The 25,298-nt window shown below is 35.4% G+C and overlaps 1 protein-coding gene across 1 annotated transcript in view; it reads right to left on the bottom strand.

Moving 5' to 3' along the window:
* stim2b (stromal interaction molecule 2b) overlaps positions 1-25,298 on the bottom strand; it is a 42,979-nt gene that overhangs the window by 9,718 nt on the left and 7,963 nt on the right. Inside the window, exons 2-4 of the mRNA XM_058782296.1 lie at positions 5,140-5,270; positions 2,012-2,123; positions 436-547 (exon numbers count right to left, since the gene is read on the bottom strand). Of these exons, the coding sequence (XP_058638279.1) occupies positions 436-547; positions 2,012-2,123; positions 5,140-5,270 (355 nt within the window). The remainder of the gene's footprint in view (positions 1-435; positions 548-2,011; positions 2,124-5,139; positions 5,271-25,298) is intronic.

Genomic DNA, 25,298 nt, shown 5'->3' with positions numbered 1-25,298 from the left:
GTTCAAAGGACTAATTTTAAGAAGTGAGTACTAGATGACTGAAAGATCACATGTGCTGCCACACACATACTAAGCATAGCTGCAGGTGAAAGGTGATCTGCTGCTGTGACATCATTTCATGAGTCATGGAGAAGTGGCTGTGAGGGGAAACTCAACACCCTAAACCTTTCTTTACCCCCAATGCTCATACACATCTTTACTGTCTGTGTACTGACACATCATCACCACTAGAGGGAAGCACTGCTGTTAAAAACTCACAAATGGTGATTTTTTTTTTTTTACCCTATTAGGTTCTAACACACTTTAACATAAGTGTGGCTTAAAAAATATTGCATAAATGAAAATAATGTTTGTGTGAGGCTGTGATAGGTTTAGGAGCAGGAGTATTATAACTAAGTATAAAAACAATGGAAAGTCAAGTTTGTGTGTATTTACCGAGGTAGCGTGTTGCCGTCTACTTTAAACTCTCTGAAGTTTTTTTCGTACTGAGGAAGCTCCACTGACTCTTTCAGCCACTGAACTGCATCATCCAGTGTCCAGTTGTGCACTGAAAAAGAGAGAAAAAGACCAGAATGAGGGGGGCGAGAAGACACGTACCAATATATATATATATATATATATACACAATGTAAAAAGTGATAAGTTGACTTATCTTAAAAAATTATTAAGTAAATAATAATAAAAAAAATAAGTAAAAAATAATTAAAACTTTTTTTAAATTATTATTATTTACTTAATTTTAAGGCAACGGGTTTCCTCAATTTTTTTAAGTTAAGTCAACTCATCACTTTTTACAGTGTATATTAACTTACTTAAATGACAAATATTTTAATTCTTTAACATGTTCTGAACACAAAACTTCAAAAAACAGAAAAACAACAAAATATTTAATATCAGTATTCTTTTCATTTTTGACCTTTGGTCGGTGTGTGTACATCAGTAAAATCACAGCAGGGTTTGATTGTGCTGAAAAATCTAATTTTAATTAAACCTAAAAAAAAAAAATTAAAAAAAAAACATCAGGAAGAACGGGGAAAAATATTCCAGATTCTGCATTTTTCTATTTCACTTTTTCTGCATTTTTCTATTTTCACTTTGACTTTATTCCAATGAAGCTTAAGATGCTCTTTGGATCATCTCAAATCATGCTGGAAAATATGATTGTTTCACAAAAAAAAAAAAAGTCAGTGACTTTAGTCAGTCATACCATGGTTTCAATTCTATCTGACTACATCTTAAAGCAGTGGTCTCCAACTCAATTCCTGGAGGGCCACAGCTCTGCAGAGTTTAGCTCCAACTCACACCTTCTTGGAAGTTTCTAGTGATCCTGAAGACACTGTTTGATTAGGGTTGGAGCTAAACTGTGCAGAGCTGTGGCCCTTAAAGCATTGGAAAAACCTACTTGCTCAAATGGAAGCATTGGACTTAGACTTTAGGACCCCACTGTACAGTATATTCACCACCACTGTCGGTAGACATGTTCCTGTATCAACATCTTTTGTTAGAAAGTCCTGGCACAACATTTTACTATCCAAAAACATAGACCTATCTCTAACCCTAAACCTAACCATAATTTATCCCTCAGATCAGAGGGAAATGACAGCACCAGTGTTTTCTCAGAGCTTCTTCAACAGAGCCTGATACTGTAAGATGACATTACTCTATAATAAATGCTCAATGGGAAACACACACGATCTTTGTTTAGAGATGTATGTGTGAGCTTGTTCAATTTAGTGACATTACTCCATTCAGACGTCTAATGACATTGCTTGTCTTGACTTGACTAGTTTGGGACACATCCTGCTCAGTATTTTCAAATTATTCCATGTTTCTGTTTTTTGCTCTCACATGTAAATTATATGAACTTGTCCTGCCCATCGATGCCTGCAAAATATATCTACCACAGTATAAACAGTACAGCAGAATCTCTACAAGTGAACAACATTTTTTTCTGTCTCACAGTGCTGAATACGCCACCCAGCCCATGTTTTCTCTGTCCATCTTTCTTTACCTTCTGATATTTTCCAGCCCTTCCACAGCTCCTCCACCGTGATGTGCTGGTCCTCTCGATGAAGATTACTGTGTTTATTGGTCTGTTGCTGCTTCATGTCCTCTATGATAAACTGCAGAAGAACAACAGGATAACATTACTGCTCAGACCACAGGAAAATGACTTCTTAGGAAGAAGTTCATGCCATATCATGTTTTATTTGGCTTCAGGTCACAGGAGACTCTATCAGAGGGTTTACTGGCTTCAAAAATACCTTTTAATATAATGCAAATATTTATCATGCAAAAAGGACACTAGAGAAACATCACATTTGAATATCATATCTGTCGCCTCACATGACATTAATTCATTTTGCAGATGCTTTTAACCTAAGTGACAAACAAATGAGGAAAACCAAAAGTGATTAATCATAATGAGCCAACAACATTTGCAGAGCCACAATGCAATTTCAAAAGATGACCAGAAGAAAATACATAACTAGAGCAGAGTTTTATTGCACAATAAAGCTATTAGAATATGACAAGCTTACTAGATAAACGTGAATCTCTCTGTGGTCAGGTCTGTGTACACTGTGCATCTCTTATGTGGTTCTGCACATTTGTGTGCTGCACATACATGATGAAAAATGTCATTTTGTTTGGCCCTTCTGTTTATGAATTATGTTGCTATGCTCACGTACTCATATCCAGCAAATGAGGGACAAGACATCTTTAAAGTCGAGTAGGCTTATTTAGCAACTCTCTCTCCATCACACACTCACTCACACACACACAGGAATCTGCTGTGTCCTGAAAGAGGACACCAACTTTCAGAGGCTTTAAGAAGGAGAAATTCTTGGGCCTCTTCTCGAAACACTTCTTGAGCCCAGGAGCACCTGCCATGACCAGAAACAATCCTCAAAACACACGTCACATCCTCACTAAAATCAAAGAGAGCTTTATAGAAAAAAAAAAAAAAAACAGGAAAGTAAAAAGAGAAAATAAACTGTATCTTCACTTTCAATCTTGAGTTTGAAGGAAATGGTGAGGGCCACTAGTGACGTCTGTATATGTTTACAATGGACAAATGGACTACCTCTTGTATAGTGGATGTTACTATTATATTAACAGGCTAATGGCAACTTTTTGTACAATTTGTATGCAATTAATAACTTGTTTACTTCCAGCTGCAATAAACTGTAAAAAAGAACATAAGAAGTAAGTGATCCATGCAGTGTATGTCTGCAGTATATTAAAGAGAGAGTTGCATTGTGGGATCACATTTGAGTAGTGTCAGTTTGCATAAAAGAAGGAAACTTCCACTTCACTGGATGAGTGCGTGTGAGAGAATAAAGAGGACATGTGAAACTGTCACTCAAACCTCAAAACATCAGCAAACACACACACACACACACACACACACACAAACAAACCAACACAAACACACACCTCATAACATCATAACTTCTAAACTATTCAAAAAGAGTCAGTGTCCGAATAACATTAGTTATACTAACAATTTAATACACATTAACTTAATGCATTAGTTACAATGTTATTGTAAACAAACATATATATATATATATATATATATATATATGTATGTGTGTGTGTGTGTGTGTGTGTGTGACCCTGGACCACAAAACCAGTCTTAAGTGTAAATTTTTCGAAATTGAGATTTATACATCATCTGAAAGCTGAATAAATAAGCTTTCCATTGATGTATGGTTGTTAGATGTTGTTAGGATCAGACAATATTTGGCCGAGATACAACTATTTGAAAATCTGGAATCTGAGGCTGCAAAAAAATCACTATATTGAGAAAATCACCTTTAAAGTTGTCCAAATTAATTCTTAGCAATGCATATTACTAATCAAAAACGATGTTTTGATATATTCACAGTAGTAAATTTACAAAATATCTTCATGGAACATGATCTTTACTTAAAATACTAATGATTTTTGGCATAAAAGAAAAATCTATAATTTTGGCCCATACAGTGTATTTTTGGCTATTGCTACAGATATACCCCAGCGACTTAAGACTGGTTTTGTGGTCCAGGGTCACACACACACACACACACACATATATATATATATATATATATATATATTAAATTACATTACATTAAATGAACAATGTGTCATGAACATACATTAATTAACTATTCATTTGATTAATAATTAATTTAATTTAGGATTTAGGATTAATTATGATTTAACTTAATTTAGGATTAATAAATTAGTAAAATAATATGCATTGCTCATTGTTCATGACAATATAAATGAAAATAACCTTATGATAAAATACTATAATAATAAGAATAAGAATACATTTTATTCATAAAGTGCCTTTCGCAAGTTAAATAAATAAATAAATAATCTTTTAATTCCACCTAAATATTCATATGGCTGTGGATTCATTTTATTTAAAAATAATGTTGTTTTGTTAGAACATAATTCACCTAAACACCTTCGTGAGACAAAATTGCACTTAGCATTCAGAGTCACGTAAATCATGTCACAGACAAGATTATATTTAACGGGCACAGAATGACAGATCACAGATCACGTTCAGGAAGCCATGCATATTCAAGTGACATAATAACATGCCTATTATACCATGCAAAAAGCCTTTAACATATTTAAAACTAATTATATACAACTCCTATATGAATATGCATGGATTTTTCATCATGTTCACACCAACACACACACACATAGTAATGTAGTAGCCCTATGGGAGAAGTGCTCATATGTCAATAGTCTCTTCTTGCAGGCAAGAACCAATGTCAACTTTGCCCTTTGAGGTCCCCGGTAGGTCTAAGCTTTGCTGACCTGTTTTTAAGCCCCCCGACCCCCTCACAAAATGCATGCACACCTACAGAAACATGTCCACACAATCCAACACATGTTTTATTATGTCAAATCAAACAGGAATTGTGTGCGCTCAAAAAGAACAATGAGTTCTCAGGTGCGTAGAACAAAAAGAAGAAAGTTTTAATCCAACGGGTAGCTGAAATTGTCCACACACTGGAAAAATTCAAACAGACCAAAAAAAGTCTTTATTTTGCATATGCAAAAGTGAAAAAAAAGGGATTTCAGCTACCCGTCTGATTTATTATATTATATTAAACAACATATGCTCACCTCTACACTCTCATTCACTTCAATTCCTCCATCGTTGTCGTCATCTAGCTGCTTGTGAATGTGCCGAAGCGCCTCTAAACTGAAGCGGTCGGCTTCATTCATACATGGAGGGATGACTGTCAAACATGGGTCTGCAGGAAGAGACACACAATTACACAATTCAACTCAGCTTTAAACTTATGCTTTTCTATATAGTTCAATACAAGTTTATTGCATATCCAGACAGACAATTGATGACAGTTAGTATTTATGGCAATTTTCAGGCCTTAAATGCCTGTTGACAAGACTTTGTATTGTTGATTAATAAATGATAATATTACTCATCAAGTTTTTATCCTGTCTAACTGTCTGTACGTGTGAGCATGTGCATGTCTGGGCATCTGTAGGGCTCTGTTTACGGTGGTGTGCTTTCACTGGTCTTGACACGCTTATTAGGTTGCAGGCTGTTGATATGGCAAACGGTGCTGGTATTCGTTTGGATCACATCCTTGAGAAGACGTGTGGGGAAAGAAGAATTGAATCCTGTTTTAACAAAACTATTACTGGAAAAGACCCCTGATTGGATTAAACTGAGGAGCCCAGGAACATCTTCCCAGAGACAGACACGTTACACAGAAGAAGAAGAAAAAGCCCCACATATACAAATACATGATCTCCTACTTAAAATAGTAAGGCAGGTGTATATCTGCTTGCATAAAGACAAACGTACACTATATGAGAAAAGTCTCTTTTTAAGTAAAAGTCATACAGGTTTGGAACAACTTAAGGATGAGCAAATAATGACAGAATTTTTCATTTTTGAGTGATTTATCCATCATTTTATAATTCTATTGTCTTAGAAATATGGTTTAAGTGTACTGTTGATTTTACCGAGAAGCATTTACATTAAACCAAAACATAATTTAAGGTAATTTCTACTGAAACTTGTGAGTCTTGTTGGATGTATTTAAGAAATTAAAGTGCACAATGATTAAGTTGCAATTTAGTACATTTCAAGTATATTAAATGTAATATAAAACAATACCCCACAGTTAAAATTATAACCAAGTACTTTACATGTGCTTTATTGTGTTAGTCAACACATCAAAATATGTGTACTTCTTTAAATAACTACAAAGGAATATAAAAACAATGATTTAATATGAAATTACAAAGTGCTCCTTTTAAAAGTGTGATAGGAAACATGAAAGGGTGCTCTAAGTACACATAAGAAGCCTTTTATTTAATTGATATTATTTTATCTGCAAGTATTTTTAATATACTTTTAAGATTTGAAATACATGTGCACATTTTTTTAAAGGGTGGCCCCTGCAGGTCCCCAGACACCAGTTTCTTAACTGAATAAAAAGCAGAGAGCTACTGCATAACAAACGAAAGTGACTGAAGTCCTTCCTTGTATGGATGGACAACCTCAAAATGCTGCTAAACAAAGTTAAACAAAAGAAGGTCTTCTCTTAGTATTTGCATTATGCCTTGCATGTGTTTCCCCATCAAATTGCATAATCATATTTGTGTACCAGATGTCCCTGTCCACACTCATTTCCATGTGTGGTTTTTTGCATAGAACTCACTTGTGCTGATGGGTGACATCACAGGAACACTGTGACAAGAACAATTACAAATACTGCAGTCTACAACGAATTTTATTAAAAACGTGAGAATAAAATGTTTCTCGATTGTTAAAAAACGAAATATTTGTAACTCATTGTCATTAATAAAAGAAGTAAATTTAGTGGCATAGATCATGTGACACTTTGTTCAGCTGGTCAGATTCTTGCTTCCATTTCTAGAGCATGTCAAATCATGACCATCAGGTTTCACACAAAAGTTCATGCATCTGTTACAAAAGACATTTCGAAATTTGTTAACTCTTCTGTAAAATAGTAAGGCAGGTGTATATCTGCTTGCATAAAGACAAACGTACACTATATGAGAAAAGTCTCTTTTAAGTAAAAGTCATACAGGTTTGGAACAACTTAAGGATGAGCAAATAATGACAGAATTTTTCATTTTGAGTGATTTATCCATCATTTTATAATTCTATTGTCTTAGAAATATGGTTTAAGTGTACTGTTGATTTTACCGAGAAGCATTTACATTAAACCAAAACATAATTTAAGGTAATTTCTACTGAAACTTGTGAGTCTTGTTGGATGTATTTAAGAAATTAAAGTGCACAATGATTAAGTTGCAATTTAGTACATTTCAAGTATATTAAATGTAATATAAAAACAATACCCCACAGTTAAAATTATAACCAAGTACTTTACATGTGCTTTATTGTGTTAGTCAACACATCAAAATATGTGTACTTCTTTAAATAACTACAAAGGAATATAAAAACAATGATTTAATATGAAATTACAAAGTGCTCCTTTTAAAAGTGTGATAGGAAACATGAAAGGGTGCTCTAAGTACACATAAGAAGCCTTTTATTTAATTGATATTATTTTATCTGCAAGTATTTTTAATATACTTTTAAGATTTGAAATACATGTGCACATTTTTAAAGGGTGGCCCTGCAGGTCCCCAGACACCAGTTTCTTAACTGAATAAAAAGCAGAGAGCTACTGCATAACAAACGAAAGTGACTGAAGTCCTTCCTTGTATGGATGGACAACCTCAAAATGCTGCTAAACAAAGTTAAACAAAAGAAGGTCTTCTCTTAGTATTTGCATTATGCCTTGCATGTGTTTCCCCATCAAATTGCATAATCATATTTGTGTACCAGATGTCCCTGTCCACACTCATTTCCATGTGTGGTTTTTTGCATAGAACTCACTTGTGCTGATGGGTGACATCACAGGAACACTGTGACAAGAACAATTACAAATACTGCAGTCTACAACGAATTTTATTAAAAACGTGAGAATAAAATGTTTCTCGATTGTTAAAAAACGAAATATTTGTAACTCATTGTCATTAATAAAAGAAGTAAATTTAGTGGCATAGATCATGTGACACTTTGTTCAGCTGGTCAGATTCTTGCTTCCATTTCTAGAGCATGTCAAATCATGACCATCAGGTTTCACACAAAAGTTCATGCATCTGTTACAAAAGACATTTCGAAATTTGTTAACTCTTCTGTAAAATTGTATGCTGATTGTACACTGTAAAAAAATTATCGTGATTTTAACGGTAAAAAACAGTGAAAATTCTACAGTAAAAACATGTTAAATGGTTAATGGTAAGTTCCTGTACAATTTAAAGGGAAAAACCGTAGACACGTTCCCAGAATTCCCTGCGTTGCATTTCAAATTTTGTTTGAATCTGATGTTTTTTCTTTGAAATAATTATGTTTCTTCTTAGTTTTTTCTTATCAGTTATGTTTATTAGGGTTGTATGTTACATCTAATGTTGTTAAATTAATGTTTATTGCATATTTCAGTTTAATGAGTCTCACCATGATGGTGTTCAGTGTTTGTGTGAATGACACTGTGCACCTTCTATATATGTTAATATTTAAAAGCTGTTTGTGATCGTGTTTCTCATCACCACCTGCATTTGGTGGTTATCAGTGTATTTCAAAGGTACAAAACATATTACAAAACATATACCTACGATAGGTTGGTATATCAACATTATATCAGTTAATGAAATTATGGTATTTAACTGTAAATTTAAGTTAAAACCGTAAAACCTAAAATGTTGTTACCGTATTTTTTACGGTAGAATTCGGGCAACCACAGAAATTTTTTTTACAGTGTATGTATTAAATAAAAAAATAATAATCTAAACAGAAGTATTTCCACTAGTAGTCTCATACTTTCATAGTCCACTGTATGAATCATTAAAGGAATAAAAACAGAAAACTTTTAACAGCATATTCAGTTTAGCAAAGAAAAAAAAGACTGCTGATGATGTGCAGGTCAATTTTCATTCAGGTGACTTTAGTAAACTTACTACAAAGCTCCCCTAGCACATACAGCATGTGGCAGGAAGTGACACGGTGAGGGGGAGAATAAACACAACCAAGTAGCAAAAATAGTTCTGGAGAACAAAATGAGTGAGTGTAAAATTAGGACACGCAAAGTTATAAATAGATTTTTGTTTCCAGTTGTCAGGAAGTGGTTTATCTAAATGACAAAGAACAGTGCGGGCCTCCATGAGAAATACACACACTCCTTAAATGAAGGCACGAGTTACAGATAAAAGATGAACCGCCACTTGCTAAAACTTTCTTTCCATGGTATAAAGGGAAAAGTAACTCTCAAACAATCTTCAAAAGCCACTTTTAACTCAAGCTATACGAATGACAAGCCACACATCCCGTCTGATCAATTATTTTTCAGGATATTTTAATGGTGAGGGAAATCAGTTGCAGTTCTATCTGAAAAGTCACCAAAAAAAAAAAAGATATAAGTATATAAATGCCCATCCAAGAGCGATCAATGTCTATACAGGTGCTGGTCATATAATTAGAATATCATCAAAAAGTTGATTTATTTCACTAATTCCATTCAAAAAGTGAAACTTGTATATTATATTCATTCATTACACACAGACTGATATATTTCAAATGTTTATTTCTTTTAATTTTGATGATTAGAGCTTACAGCTCATGAAAGTCAAAAATCAGTCTCTCAAAATATTAGAATATTTACATTTGCGTTTGAATAAATGACCATCCCTACAGTATAAATTCTGGGTATCTCTTGTTCTTTGAAACCACAATAATGGGGAAGACTGCTGACTTGGCAATGATCCAGAAGACGAACATTGACACCCTCCACAAAGAGGGTAAGTCACAGAAGGTCATTACTAAAAGGTGTGGCTGTTTACAGAGTGCTGTATCAAAGCATATTAAATGCAAAGTTGACTGGAAGGAAGAATTTGGGTAGTAAAAGGTGCACAAGCAACAGGGATGACCACAAGCTTGAGAATACAGTCAAGCAAAGCCGATTCAAACACTTGGGAGAGCTTCACAAGGAGAGAACTGAAGCTGGAGTCAGTGCATCAAGAGTCACCACGCTCAGACGTCTTCAGGAAAAGGGCTACCAAGCCACTTCTGAACCAGAGACAACGTCAGAAGCATCTTACCTGGGCTGTGGAGAAAAAGAACTGGACTGTTGCTCAGTGGTCCAAAGTCCTCTTTTCAGATGAAAGTAAATTTTACATTTCATTGGAAATCAAGGTCCCAGAGTCTGAAGGAAGAGTGGAGAGGCACAGAATCTATGGGGTATTGTCATGAGGAAGATGAGAGACACCAGACCCAACAATGCAGATGAGCTGAAGGCCACTATCAGAGCAACCTGAGCTCTCATAACACCTGAGCAGTGCCACAGACTGATCGACTCCATGCCACGCCGCATTGCTGCAGTAATTCAGGCAAAAGGAGCCCCAACTAAGTATTGAGTGCTGTACATGCTCATACTTTTCATTTTCATACTTTTCAGTTGGCCAAGATTTCTAAAAATCCTTGGTCTTAAGTAATATTCTAATATTTTGAGATACTGATTTTTGACTTTCATGAGCTGTAAGCTCTAATCATCAAAATTAAAAGAAATAAACATTTGAAATATATCAGTCTGTGTGTAATGAATGAATATAATATACAAGTTTCACTTTTTGAATGGAATTAGTGAAATAAATCAACTTTTTGATGATATTCTAATTATATGACCAGCACCTGTACATAAATAAACATAGCAAAAAAAGAAAAGAAACATCTCTTTTTCAGGATACTGTATTTATTATTATTGTATAATTATGTACTGTATTTTCATAGAATAATACATTATTTATTCAAACTATGAAATAAATAATGAGCGTGCTGATACACTGCATAGAAATTGTACCTTTATTGGTACAACACCCTCAAATGTAATATTTGTACTTTATTCACCCACTAAAATAATACCTTTTCTCAAAGTTGTGTGGCCCCTTTCATCTAACTGGTAATTACAGAATTGCAAGAGAGAAGCAGCGTGTAAAGTAAATGCATACTGTGAGAGATCTGATATGTGCTTGGGACACTCGGATTACAGATGAATGTCTCGCTCAGATGGGAGCAGGCACACTGCTCAAACACTCTCAACACACACATCAGCTTCAGAGGAAGTACTGTATGTCAGGATAGAAACAGTGTTTGTGTAAGTATGTGTTCATTCATCGCAGGAGAGAAAAACAAAGAGAGATATGAGCTGTCAAGAGTTTATGAAGAGGAGCTGGTGGGCTACTGTGAGACAGTCTCCTCTAGACTGAGCCTCTCTAGAGAGGTAAGATGAGAAGTCCAGTCAAATGAGAAATGCAATGAAATGCAGCAAGAGAGAGAGTGTGAGAAAGTGGAATGGCTCATGCGTCTTTACCGGTTTTGCCCCGAGATGCTGTCACGGGACGGGAATAGTACCAGTTCTGGATCAGGGACCTCTGTTAGTTTTGGATCTCCCTTGTTTAGTCATGCTACCAGTATCTCAACACGTCAACGTGGGTAAAATTGATTTAATAAGGTATTCATTTTCAACTGAAACAACTGTGCTGTTTTTGCAGCTCTATTACTTTCAATTTACTGTAAAAGTAAATCATCACATTAACCTCACAAGATACAAATAATAAAAACATAATGAAAGTCAATACATCATGCCTTCGAGGCAATAATGCCGTGATATCACCATACTTCAAAATTTCAAAAGCCTTAAAATAGATGACCAGTGGATTTATGAATTCAAGAGTCATTTATTCACATATGCTTATCCTGATGGTATATTTCAGGGATTCCCAAACTTGTTTTGTCAGTCAAACCACATTGATCTAAAATATAATTTACTTTACCCCCAGATTTGATGTTAATATTTGTTTAAAATTCATAACAACACATTTGCGTGTTTTCAGTTCTCAGATGTTGGTTAATGATCACATGATATATTTATTGATATTTATTTATTTGTTATTTTTACATTTAATTAATTAATCAATTATCAACTCAAGAACCCCCTGCAGTTCCTTCACATATGCTCAAGGGTTGGAAAACCCTGGTGTAGTTTATGCATATAGACAATGCACAAAATGCATGTTATTCCATCAAAACTGAATCTACACAACAAAAATCTAAATTTCCTGTTATGCTCACACATTTTGGCTCGATTTTGTCAGAATTAACAAGCTTCCTGTTTCAAATTAGCAAGATGGCCAAATCATAACAACAGTGTAAAAACAAAAAAGGAAAAGTTCTGTATGTGCGGTTGTGGAAACGACCCTCACCAACCCCCTTTGCTTCTGTCATTCTGAACCTCCATAAAAAGGCATATTATTCCTCCATGGACAGGGCACCTATAATCCTCTGCTTATGATATTGCATAAGTGTGTGTTAAAATACTTACAATATATTTTTTTTTTTCAAAATCTGACAAAGATCACAATCCAAAAGTTCAGACTTCCAGAAAAGGAGAGAGAGCTGGTGTGCCATCACAGTAGGAATGTGCGGATTGAAGCTGAAGACATGAGTGACTAACCACCAACACAGATGGAGAAAGAGTCTTAATTATTAGAGCAGATACTTATCTATGACTGTATAAGCAACCCTGAAGTTCAGCGTTTGCACTAGGAGAAGAAAAGAGAGCAGTGTGCACTGTGCACTGTGCAGTCATGAGAGGGAGAAGAACCACAAATCATCCGTTTGTGTTTGCAGATGATGTGTAGAGATTATAGATGCACATTCTGTGACTTTTACATAAAGACAGGACATCCAGCGAGGTCCCCATGTCTGAGAAAACTTCTCTGATAGGATCAGTCGGTTTGATAGAGCCCTCTTACCTCCATGGCCTAATGACAAATGCAGAAGTCTCACTGACACTCACACATTGCCTAACTGACAGTCAAAAAGTCGAAGTAAATTTGATAGTAAATTTCACATTGTTATCTCTTCTGACTGGCACTATCAATGTCTCTCTGTTTTTGCCTCTTTTTGAAAGTCATGAAAACATTATTGTAGAGTTTTTATTTTGCTATTTGAGCAAATGGGAATGCAGAAAATATATCTGATGTAATGTCCTGTTCACCGCTATAGAAGTTTACCCAACTATGATGCCTTCTGTCATTGTATTGTTTTTATTTTCAGTAATTTTTTTTTTAAAGAAATGTTTATATGTTTCCTTTACAAGAAAAATGTAGTAGGTTTTTATTTACAATAGCAGCTGGAAATGAATGAAAAATGACAAGATGTGATGCAAAACATTTATGGTTGTTTATTAAATTCCAAGTTGAATTTCCAATCTATTCTAACTGATGATTTCAAGATTGTTCATATACAGCTGGCTATAATGCAGTGACATTTAAAGAAGCACAATCTGTGACAACAATATTACATTTTTAAAGAAAGAAAGAAAGACAGAAGCAATGCAAGATCAATGGTTGTAAGATTTAGTCCTATATACATTCAAAATAGTGGCACAAGTAATTGTCTAAAAAGTGAGTTACAATGTGTGAACCGCTGGTTTAGGTGTTACTTGTGTTTGCATACATTAGAGGAAACCTGTACAGTGAGAACAGTGAATATAGAGTGTCTGGTGGTCTCATACTGAAATGAAATGGGGCAAAAAAAAGCAATTGGCCTACTGTAGATCACTGCCAAAACATACATACTGTGAAGAACAGTAGTCTAAATATAAAAACACATGCCTGGTTGACATTTGTCTACAATGAAAGCATTTGGTTATTGTGATATTTGCATTTCCGTTGACATTGGCACTATATATCTTCAGTAAATATCATGAGAGAGACAGCTCTTTTCAAACAGTTCTTTATTAATCTGACTTCTTGAAACAGCATCATCATGAATATTGTAAGTAGGCAACCCTCTCAACTTCCTGTTTAAGAACTGTGAGTTCCTGTTTGTTTGGAACCACTTCCTGCGACCTCTCCTACAGGTTCTCTAGAATGCCACCACCACAAGCATGACTATAGCAGTTAAGCAGGGAAAGACATCAAATATGTTCAACAATAGTCGCAGAGCAGTGTGAAACAGCTCTATTACACTGGCACAACCAGACCTTTAAAAATCTCCACAGTTTTACTCCTTTTTCAAATTTCCATTTCAGCTTTACAAAAGGCATGCATCCAGGAATTTATGAACAAATTTTCCCCAAGAGCATCTGGGCTTTATTTTCCAGTTGTTGAAGAAGTTTTGCCACTAATCCAATGACTTCATCAGCGGTCTGATGGCAAATATCCCTCGACAACTTTGATGAGATTGAGAAGGTAAAGATGGTGCAACAGCATTGTAAGCAGCTGATTATATTTCAGTGAGAATGTGGCAGTGGAGTGGCTACATGGGAAAAACTGAATGACAAACATCTTATATGGACGCGAGTGTATTCGCAGTAGATCAAATTAACTGATAACCCAGGTGAAAAACAAGTACACTTCCAAAATGTACTTAAAGTGCTCTATTTTCGCACACTAATTTTGTACTTAATATACTAAAAATGATCCTTCAGTACTTCTTAAGGTCGACTTAAGATCATCTAAGTGTACTCAACTGTGCTATTTTGAGACACCATGAATATGAATTAAAATGCATTTTTAACATATTATTTTTGTATTTAAAAAATGTATTTAGTTACCACTTGTAGTACACTTGAGTGTACTAGTGTATGAAAGATGGGTTCAAGTGTACTACAAGTGGTAACTAAATACATTTTTTAAATGCAGAGATAGTATGTTAAAAGTGCATTTTAGTTCATATTCATGGTGTCTCAAAATAGCACAGTTGAGTACATTTAGATGATCTTAAGTTATCTTAAGTACTAAAGATCATTTTAGTATATTAAAATACAAAATAGTCTTGTAATAAACACTAATACATTATGAAGTGCACTTATTTTCACCTGAAACTCACTATAGCACGTACAGTATTGCAGCATGTTTATGACAGCACACACCTCGCTCAGAGTACGATGGATTTAACCTTTGACCACATCCGAGGCGCCACTGGAATAATTAGGCCTTCAGTCTATCCACAATCAATTAGCCGAACAGAGTTAAAGCGGAAGCGTAGCACATAACAACACAGCTACAGAATGTGTAACTTTAGCAGGTTGCGAAGCCGGATAAGCGGCCCTTGAGAACACACCTGTTTTTGGGGGGCCTGCAGAGCTGGATTACCACTAACCTCAAAGCATACGCTGACTCATCTAGCACTTCAGCCCACGAAAGAATGGATGAAACGCATTTGTACGTGTTTCACTCCGTCTCGAATCGCGCTCACAAAAAACGCCCGAGAAACAGTATCTCTTCCGCGGCTCATGTTTTCATAACCGCTGGCCAAATAAAAGAAAAACTAAACTAAAATTAAAACATCTTTGAGAGCAAGGGGGCCCCCTGGTGTTTCGGGGAACCTACGCAGCTTGCGTATTCTGCGTATAGGGAGGATCGGCTCTGATCTAATATCTTCATGGAACCTGATATTTACATTATTTTGCCGTAAAAGAAAAATCGATCATTTTGACCCATACAAAGTATTTTTGGCTATTGCTACAAATATACCCATGCTACTTAAGACTAGTTTTGTGGTCCAGGATCACATATGAGTATCCACACTACTGTTCAAAAGTTTGGGGTTTATAATTTGTAATTTATTCCTGTGATGGCAAACTTTCAGCCAGTCTTCAGTGTCACATGATCCTTCAGACATCAGTCTAATATGTTGATTCGGTGCTCAAGAAACTTTATAATTACATCTGCATCTTATTAACGTTGAAAACAATTGTGCTGCTTAATATTTTTGTGGACAACATGATTTTTTTCTGGATTCGCTGATGAATATAAAGTAGCTTAAGTAGTAAAGCAACAAAAGAATAGCATTTATTCGAATTTTAAATAAATGTCAAAAAAAGAAAACAGAAACAGAAAAAGAAATGAAAAGTAAATAAACAGTAAAAAAATCTGTATTGTATTTACTATATATACATTGTATAGTATTGATACTTGCTGTGAAGCTGTGATAGGAGAAAAACATGGTTCATTATAAGCTGATATTACAGTAGTGCCACTCATGTAGGTTTAAATGCATTTTGAGGAATACTGGGTCTTTTAACAGAGAAAGTGATCTCTGTCATATTGCCTACTGTAGACTTCATTGAAGTTAGAGAGTGTGCCAATGTGACATTCATTTTTCACTACTGCTTTCAATTGTTTTTGAGTTGGTTGTTTTTCTAGTGTCAGAGAAGTGACAGCTTTTTTTTTCTTCATAGAACACACCCCAACTAAAGACTCTGTGTCAGTCTGTTTTGGGCTTCTTTGCAAAGTGAAGATGTAAGACCTGCAGAGCAACAGACTCTCTCTCACTCTCTCTGACCCTGAAGAAGAGGGAAAGTCCCTGAAATGAGAGGCTGCTGCTATTCCTTTCATCCGACATATCCCTTCATCTCCTCACCCATGATCAGCGCTACTTCAAGCTTTCATAATACATGTCATTCATATGAACCTGCCTCTACTCTGGAGTGTTTGTGTGGCCAACAGCATTAAACAGCATAAGGCTTAAATCAGTTTAGTTTTTTGTAGTCAGAACAGCATAAATAAATAAATACATAAGTGAGTGAGTGAACAAACAAGTCAGTGGTTTTGGACATAAAAGCATAAGCATGAATGTGTAAAATTTCTCTGTCTGTATGTTCTCTCATGTGTCTTCGAGAATTTAAAGGATTAGTTCACCCAAAAAAATTAAAATGTACTCATTCCCAGGCCATCCAAGGTGTAGATGAGCTGCATGTTTGTAAGAAACGAACCCTTTATGAAGGCATTTTAACGTTAAACCAATATATGAGTCCAACCCTGTTTAAAAAACAACAGCATATGCTGGTTAGGTATTTTTTGAAGCATGGCAGCTGGTTATGCGCTGGTCCTGAGCAGGAGTTAGTTGCTTAGGACCAGCACATAATCAGCTTAAAACAGCTCATGACCTGCTGTCACGCTTCAAAACACACCTAACCAGCATATGCTGTTTTTCAACAGGGAAAAACGAATGATAATGCTTCCTCCAGTGAAAAATCCCATCTCGTTTTGTCCTTTTACATCGAAACACTGTTTTTGCTTGTGAACTATACTTGATCTATGCATATTTTGTCTACTGATACAGAAAGCAAATATGTCTTAACGATGGAGTCATGTCAATTGTTTGTGGACTACTGTGATTGAACTCTAATTCTGACGGCACCCATTCACTGCAGAAGATCTTTTTAGCGAGCAAATGATAATGCTACATTTTTCCAAATCTGTTCAACAAATTCATCTACATCTTGGATGGCATGAGAGTGAGTAAATTTTCAGCAAATGTTTTTTTTTTTTTTTTGCGAACTATTCCTTTAACACCACGGCAAGCTATCAGCAAGAACAGCAGCCAGTTTTCCATACAGACAGCTACTCTCCAGTGTTGTCCGAGAAAGACTCTTGGCATCGTGTTGATGCCTGATGCTTACATCATTACTAAAGCAATCGATGTAGATGAATCCGATACAGATGTTTTAACAAAACAGATCTGATTTCATCACTTGCAAAATGACACCGTGGACAGTGGACATTTGAGACATACTGACACAGCTATAAATAAAGAAAAGAATGAACAGTGACTAATGTAACATGACCTTTTGGAGAGGAAAGTGGGAGAAATTACACCGAGCCACTTCACTGGCCCTTTAGTCAAGAAAATATCTCAAGGATCCCCATATGCATTTGTGGACTGTGTGCATTCTGTGTGAATGTGAGAGTGTGGCAGATCAAGGGCATGTAATCTAGGGACCACAGCTGGACTAATGGGTGGCATTATTCTGCTCTGTAGTGGGTCTTAGCACCTCCATGTCATTCCCTTTTTAGCATCATGCCAACGGATGTCACAGCTAAGCGTTTGCCATGTGAGGCTCCCTGATGTGATACCTGTGTTATATCATTCTATATATATTACAATCACAAATCATCCAGGATATGAGCCATTCAGAAATGAACTGACAATTCCACTGAAACTGCAAATCTATTCAAGAATTTGAATTGAGTTAGCAAACAGTATGCAAAATCATAATTACATTTTTAAGTAGAATTAAAATAAAAGGATATTCAAAAAATATATTACTACTAGTCTAGTCTAGATTTGAATAGGTATTATTTATTGATTTTTTTAAATTTTAAAGTTTTCCGTTTGCCATACATATAACACACAGTTATTGTCCTATCATAATAAAGGCAAAAATGCCAAAAATACTTTTTTTTTTTTTTTTTTTAAACAGTTATTACCAGATACCATATCAGATGTCATTTTTTTTTTTCTTTTGAAAGAAGTCTCATGCTCATCAAATGCAATGTAATTTATTCCTATGGTGGCAAAACTGAATTTTCAGTAGGGCTCGAATTGAGGGTGGAAAAAAATGACAAAAAGCATCCCCTCTGTAAAACCACCATCCCCTTTGGATTATTAATTTTGTGTATTACTTAAACTTATCATGCACATGAAATGTTAAACTTTTCTACTCATGATAATTCACAACTAAATAACGGCGATTGGCCAATCAGAACTCGGTACTCTAACAAGCTGCCCAAAAGTTCGAAGCGTTTTCGTGCAAAATGGTTCAAGCGCAACTTTTGAAGTTCTTTAAAAAGAAGACAACAGAAAGTATGATTTTCCTTGATTATAATTTAAAGGCATTCTCCTGACGTGACGTTATTGTGCTGTGTGACTGTGAGGGACTGAGAGACAATAGGAGAGCTGGATTATCATTATCCAACTTTGCACAAAGAGTCCAAAAGCATTCACTGTGTGATGAAGCCTATTAGAATGCAGTTAGAATGCCCTTATAATTCCAGCATTGAAATAAAATATATAGTTTTGTCTTATATTCATTGCACAAGCAATGTAATTTTCTGAATATCAGCACATGTGCGCAAGCACAAATGTGCTGTTAGTTTTATATAACAGTGCAGGGCAACACGGTGTTCTATTCTTGAATTAATCTGTTTTTGAATGAATCGACTGAGCCAGTGATTTTGACTGAATCAGCCTTTTTGAACAAAACGTTTGATTTGAATGATTCAGTAAATAATTTATTAAGACAGGGACTTGCTGCCACCTACTGGCAGTTTTATTGTCATATTTCTTTTATCCATGACAGTCCTAAACCAGCCAAGCTGCCAGCACAAAAAACGCATTCAGCAAAATATTGTTTGATTATAAATATTGACCAAAATTCCTCCATTTCAGGCCCCAGAAAAAAAAAAAAAACGTATAAATAATAGTTATTTTAATACGGCTAATTTTTTCATTAAATAAAAACCTTTTTAAAAATGAGACAAATTTTGTAATCACTGTGTAAAATTAGCCACAGGACCCTAACCCTAACGAACCCCCAACTGCTCCCCGGGCACTGCAGTAAAAATGGCTGCCTACTGCTCCATGCGTGTTCACGGTGTGTGTGTGTGTGTGTTTGTTCACTACTCACTGCTGTGTGTGTGCATTTGAATGGCTGAAATGCAGAGCACAAATTCCGAGTTTGGGACACCATACTTGGCCACACGCCTGATTGCTGACAATTTTCTAGAGATCGCAGACAAAAGTCCAAAATCTGAAGCTAATCGGTGCTCGTTCAATTAAATAACGTTCACATTGTGTGAATTGTCACAAGATGTGATCTGAGTGAAGTCCTAACGCACCGCTGGTGCCAGAGAAATATTTAGCAGGCTAAATAACTGGACCTGTTTGTGCCTTTTCTAGTATGAAATGTGTTTTGACTAGAAATGACATCAGTGACAGCCTACAGCCAATGAGAGACTGTTAAGACTGAGTAAGACTGTTTCCTCTTTTTTTCCCTGCAAATCAGCACACAGACAACCTGGATCGCAAGCTTCTTGCATGCCACCGTTTTCATTCGGAGGAATTCCAGTCTCGAGCCAGAAGCTTGATCTCACATCTTCATGCATGTGTTTTGCAAATAAGACAGAGTTGTAATGTGACCCCCAGTCACCGATCCGTTGTGTAAAGTGCAAACCGCAGCAACTTCATGATACCCAAAACAGTTATGTAGTGTGATAAAAACAGTGATCTGATGATGAAATCAAGTGTAATGTATGGAGGGCATAAGTTTGTACAGTATGTCTGCATTATACTGTGTAGAAACTGACTGAGACACCAGAAAATCAATGAGAAGCGCAAACAAAATCCTTGCATAAAGACATGGCCAGGTGGCGAGCCAAATAAACGGAAATAAACAAGGAGGATGTTTATTTCTCTTAATTTGGCTCACCCCCTGTCCGTGTCTTTGTATATGATGATTTTGTTTGCACTTTCATCGATTCTCTAATGTCTTCCTTTACAAAATGGCTATTTTCACTGGAGTCCATTTATATGGAGTCCAGTCAGCACGTAAAGTGAAATGCATGCCATCACCTTGTGAAAGCAGCTAGTTCAGACCAGACTAGAAATGACAAGTAAACCACACGACACAGCTACATGCACCAGATAACAATGAACTCCTTCAGTTCTTCTAAAAAGAATGGCACAAAACAAGCTGCACAGTCCAGCTCAATAAAGTGACCTACATTTCCATTGGGCACAGTTTTCTGCATGAACTGAGATACCAGTTGGATGATGCAGGACTTCGGAGAATTGTTTCAGTTCAATTAAAACATTACCCTTGCCATTTTATTCGCAGAAGAGGCCTTTCTGGTCTTAGACAAGCACAACAGAGTCTGGAGACCCATCAGAGACACATGAGACACATGAGTGCTTGATTCACGAGGATCCTGCAGACAGTCATCTGGAGATTTCCAAAGGATTCAAAAGTGGGTTTTCTCAGTAATGCCACAGAAAGAACCTTTTTTTTTTTTTTTTTTTTTGATTCCTCAAAAAACCTTTCAGTGAACAGTTCTTAAAAGAACCGTTTTTAAAACATTTTAATAATCTGTATAAACTTTTTTCCATAAAGAAAAGGTTCCATAGAGAGGCTCTTCATAGAAACATAGATGCCAATGAAGAACCTTTATTTTTAAGAGTGAAGAGTAACCACATAAAAACCCAGATAAACCCAATAAATGCATAGCAATGCACTAAAAAACCTCTTACCACAGCCAATCCACAACAGCCTAGTACCATGGTGGTGTGTTTTGCATGGCTAACCACACACATTTTTAACATTAACTGTAAAAAGCAGTATATAAACATATTCTTGGTTGCACACAAACTATCTGGTACCACTTTATATCAGGTGGCCTTAACTACTATGTACTTACATTTAAATTAATAATTTGGTACAATGCACTTATTGTGTACATACATGTTTTACATTGTATTTATATTTTTTAAAATACCTGCATAATTACATCAGTAAATAATTTGTGTAATTACATTTATAATTACACTTTTGGCCCATCCATTACACCTTAACCCACGTTTAAACCTACCCATATCACCAAATCTGTCTCTAATCACCCATATCCCACAGCAAAAGTGTTTTGCAATACAATATGAACACAATAAGCACATTGTACTTATAGTACAAAGTGGGACCAACTACCTTAATTTCAATTAAATCGTTGTGTCATTTGGGCTGGAGCTCTATAATATAACAGAAGCATGGGTTTGTGTCTGTGTGTGTATTAATATAAACCCTGAGGGGTTCAATAAATTACCCCAAGTGAGAATAGTGTCTAGGTCATAATCCTGTGATGACGACAGGAAGCAGACATGCAGGATATTCCCAAACTCTGACTGAGTAACCAAAGGAATGGATGGCATCTAGTGTTCCATCTGAGCAGACGCGGGTGGCTGTATTCCATTAGATCTAATCGGAAAGCATGATCAGATCAGATAGACGGTCTAGATTATGACGTCTAGTTCTAGCATCCAATTTTAGACTGCAGGGATCAGTTGTCTTTTGATAATATTATGCTTGAGAATGTGAATGTAATGTTTTTAGACAATTAATTGCATGCTATTTACAATGAAATACCCACCTGAGTAGGACTTAAGTACATCTTTATATATAAATATGGTTTACTCTTAAATGCACTAACAAGCATTGATGCTAATGTTAAACTAAATATTTTTAATTTAATGTATTTAAATATATTTGCACTTACGGTATGTTTAAAAATGAACTTTATTACCAAAGATCACTGAAACAATTATTTAAAATGTACTATTGACATTATTGCAAACTACACTTTTTAAAGCATATTTAAGTGTTAAGAAACCGTCATCAAAGTGTCCTCTCTTTAAGTAAAATTAAGTGGCCTTATATTTCATTAATAAATTATCTGCAAATACAGAAAAATATTACATTTTACATTTATGCATTTAGCAGACGCTTTTATCCAAAGCGACTTACATTGCAGTCAAGTTACAGTTTTTACATTTTATCAGCTCTTGCTTTCCCTGGGAATCGAACCCATGAACTTGGCGTTGCTAGCGCCATGCTCTACTATTTGAGCTACAGGAAAGCCTATACTAAAAAATATATACTTTTAAGATTTGAAGTACACTAAAAGTGCACATTTAATACAATTAAGCACACTGCTTTTTCACAAGGGTTTGTTCAAATAATGATAGTGACATTCAAAATATCTTCAGAAGAAAATCATACGGGTTTGAAATGACATTAGGGTGAGAAAATGATGGCAGAACTAACATTTTTGCGAGAACTATCCTTTTAAGGCTTTTCTGCGCACTGGAGTCTCCACATTCTGTTCAAAGTGTGTTCTTTCACTCCTAAAAGCAGTTAATCAAACCCTGCTCCACAGCCTATTTCACTGGTCAGCTCACCTGTCAAGACTTCAGAAAAATCATAAATAGATCCACTGATGAGTGGAAGGAACCAAGTGTGACAAGCAGTAATGCTATCTATCAGGAGCAATGCTATACTAAGTTTCAGTACTGTGATTGACATTACCGATGAAATCTTTAGGATCGGCTGCAGAGAGGGGCTTGTGCTTAACTGCTTTGGGAAAATATGTAGAGTACTACAATTGCTCTGATGCTGCTTCCAGAGCCAGAGCATGCTCCTTGTTTCGTATCAGCTCAACAAACAATAAGGAAAACTAATAGCTTAATTAGCTCTGTTTGTTTTGAGACAGTGTCTACGGAAAACAACTGTTCTGGCACAGAGTTCCTTTTAATCAGACCAGATAAAGAGATTACCGGACAAATTAATGGAAATATAAAGGGACAACAACAATTTATGCAGCAGTGCTGACGCTATTAAAGAGAGACTTTGCCGTGGTCATAGAGATAATAAACATTCAAAAGCATTCTATCTGAAATATTTTTTACGTCAACATTAAATGCAAACTGCAACTACAAACTCTTGCACTGATATACACGTCATCAGAGAAGAGATGTCGTTGCAGGGGGTGGCCATGTAAATGTTTTTGATTATTAATATTGATAATCATTATTACTATTAATAAGCAGCAAATTATGAGTTCATTGAGGGAAGTCCTTGTGAATAATTAGTTAATTGGTCCCCAAATTAAAGTGTGACCAAAATAATAGTAATGCACACAGACATATGATCCTTAATTTATTATAAATATAAATGATTCATCAATTTTGAAGAAAAAGTTAACTTCAGTAAATCAAAGTTTAAAAAAAAATAATTATAATTGCTTCAGTCTGAACAAAAAGATTAAAAATTTAACTACTGTTTGTCACAAACATAAGTATATGCTATAATATAATGCAAAACTGAACAATAATTTATAATTTTAGATTTTTTTTTCAAATTCATCACTTCACCTTTGTTGGTTTTATTTATTTATGTCATAAAGGGGGCTTCATGCACCATTCGAGTCTTGGCTGAAGTAGGTTCAAGTCTGGACAAGTGTCTAGTCTAGTGTTACAACTTTTGTTTATTGTGAAAGATGGTTTGTGTTTAAATCCTGATCTGTCACGTCTGAATGAGCATGACGCCTCTGTGTCATAACATTATTATAGCATTTGTGTAAATGCATTCATTCCGCCTCTGTGCACTTTAGATGCAGTTTCTATGCTGATAAGGCACCATTTAGAGAATGGTAAACATTGTATGACATGGAGTACATACACAGTGGCACCATCTAAGTATTCATTCAATTGCTGTTCTTCAGTCAGTAGAGAGACAGGAACATACAATACCCTTGCAGGCTTATAACTTTGGTAAAGTCCTTATTCAACAATCTTAATCACACTGAGATTGTCTCATTTGAATCATCTGTTATGCTGATGTTAATCCCACTAGTCTAATACGAGAATATTTACAAAAATGTTGCATTACCAGTCTGTCCACAATTGAATGGCCTGCATAACACAGCCTGCATGTGAAAGGCAGCTTTAACATCGAAGCTTACTTCCTACTTCAGATTTATGTAATGATAATATCTCAGTGGAGAGAGAGAACAAGACAAGCGCAGATCATCGGACATATTTTTTAAAGGAAAATCACAATTCCCAGACTCATACTTCCAGGACAACATGTCCCTCTAAAAAGACAGTTTGTTTGTTGAGAAGCTAAACAATCTAAATACCCCAAGGCATTAAATGTGCGAACAACCACGTTCACAGGAATATCACTAAGGGGATTTCTACTGCCTACTCATTCAACAAACCTAAAACTGCAGACAGCTTTCAAAGAACCTCCTAACTATTGTGGGATTTACATGTTAGTTTTCTGAGGAACTGTGTACTGCAAATGTGGTAAACAAGAAAGGGCTGGTTTCAGTCTCATAAAAATCAAAAGTTATGAAGCAAAGTTTCTTTTAATAAATATCCATTAGACAACTTATCATTATAAATCTTGTTATCCGATTTAGCCTTTTAAAAAGATTAAAAATTATTTTGGCAGTCTCATATAGTTTCTCATAGAGAAAGTACAGTTATGTGAATCTATAGATTAATCACCTGTCTGAATAGGCTCTGAAAGGGAAAAAATGGGGTAAAAAATATCTTTCTGAAAATGCAAATAGGGAATAAATTAGGGTTAAACCCCAAAATGTAAATTCTGTCATTGTTTACTCACCCTCAAGTCATCCCAAACCTGTATGACTTTATTTCTGCTGTGGAACATATATTTTAAAAGATACCTGAATGTAATTATATATGTAATTAATTTCTGAAATCCCTTATACCTAAACCCAACCTTACCTGTATCCTACCTCAATAGCAGCAAGTGTATTGCAATACAATGTGAACACAGTAAGTACGTTGTACT

The sequence above is a fragment of the Onychostoma macrolepis genome, chromosome 07, assembly GCF_012432095.1.
Source record: "Onychostoma macrolepis isolate SWU-2019 chromosome 07, ASM1243209v1, whole genome shotgun sequence".
Lineage (NCBI taxonomy): Eukaryota > Metazoa > Chordata > Actinopteri > Cypriniformes > Cyprinidae > Onychostoma > Onychostoma macrolepis.
Note: the sequence above shows the minus strand (reverse complement) of the source record. Positions and strands in the feature narration are given on the sequence as shown.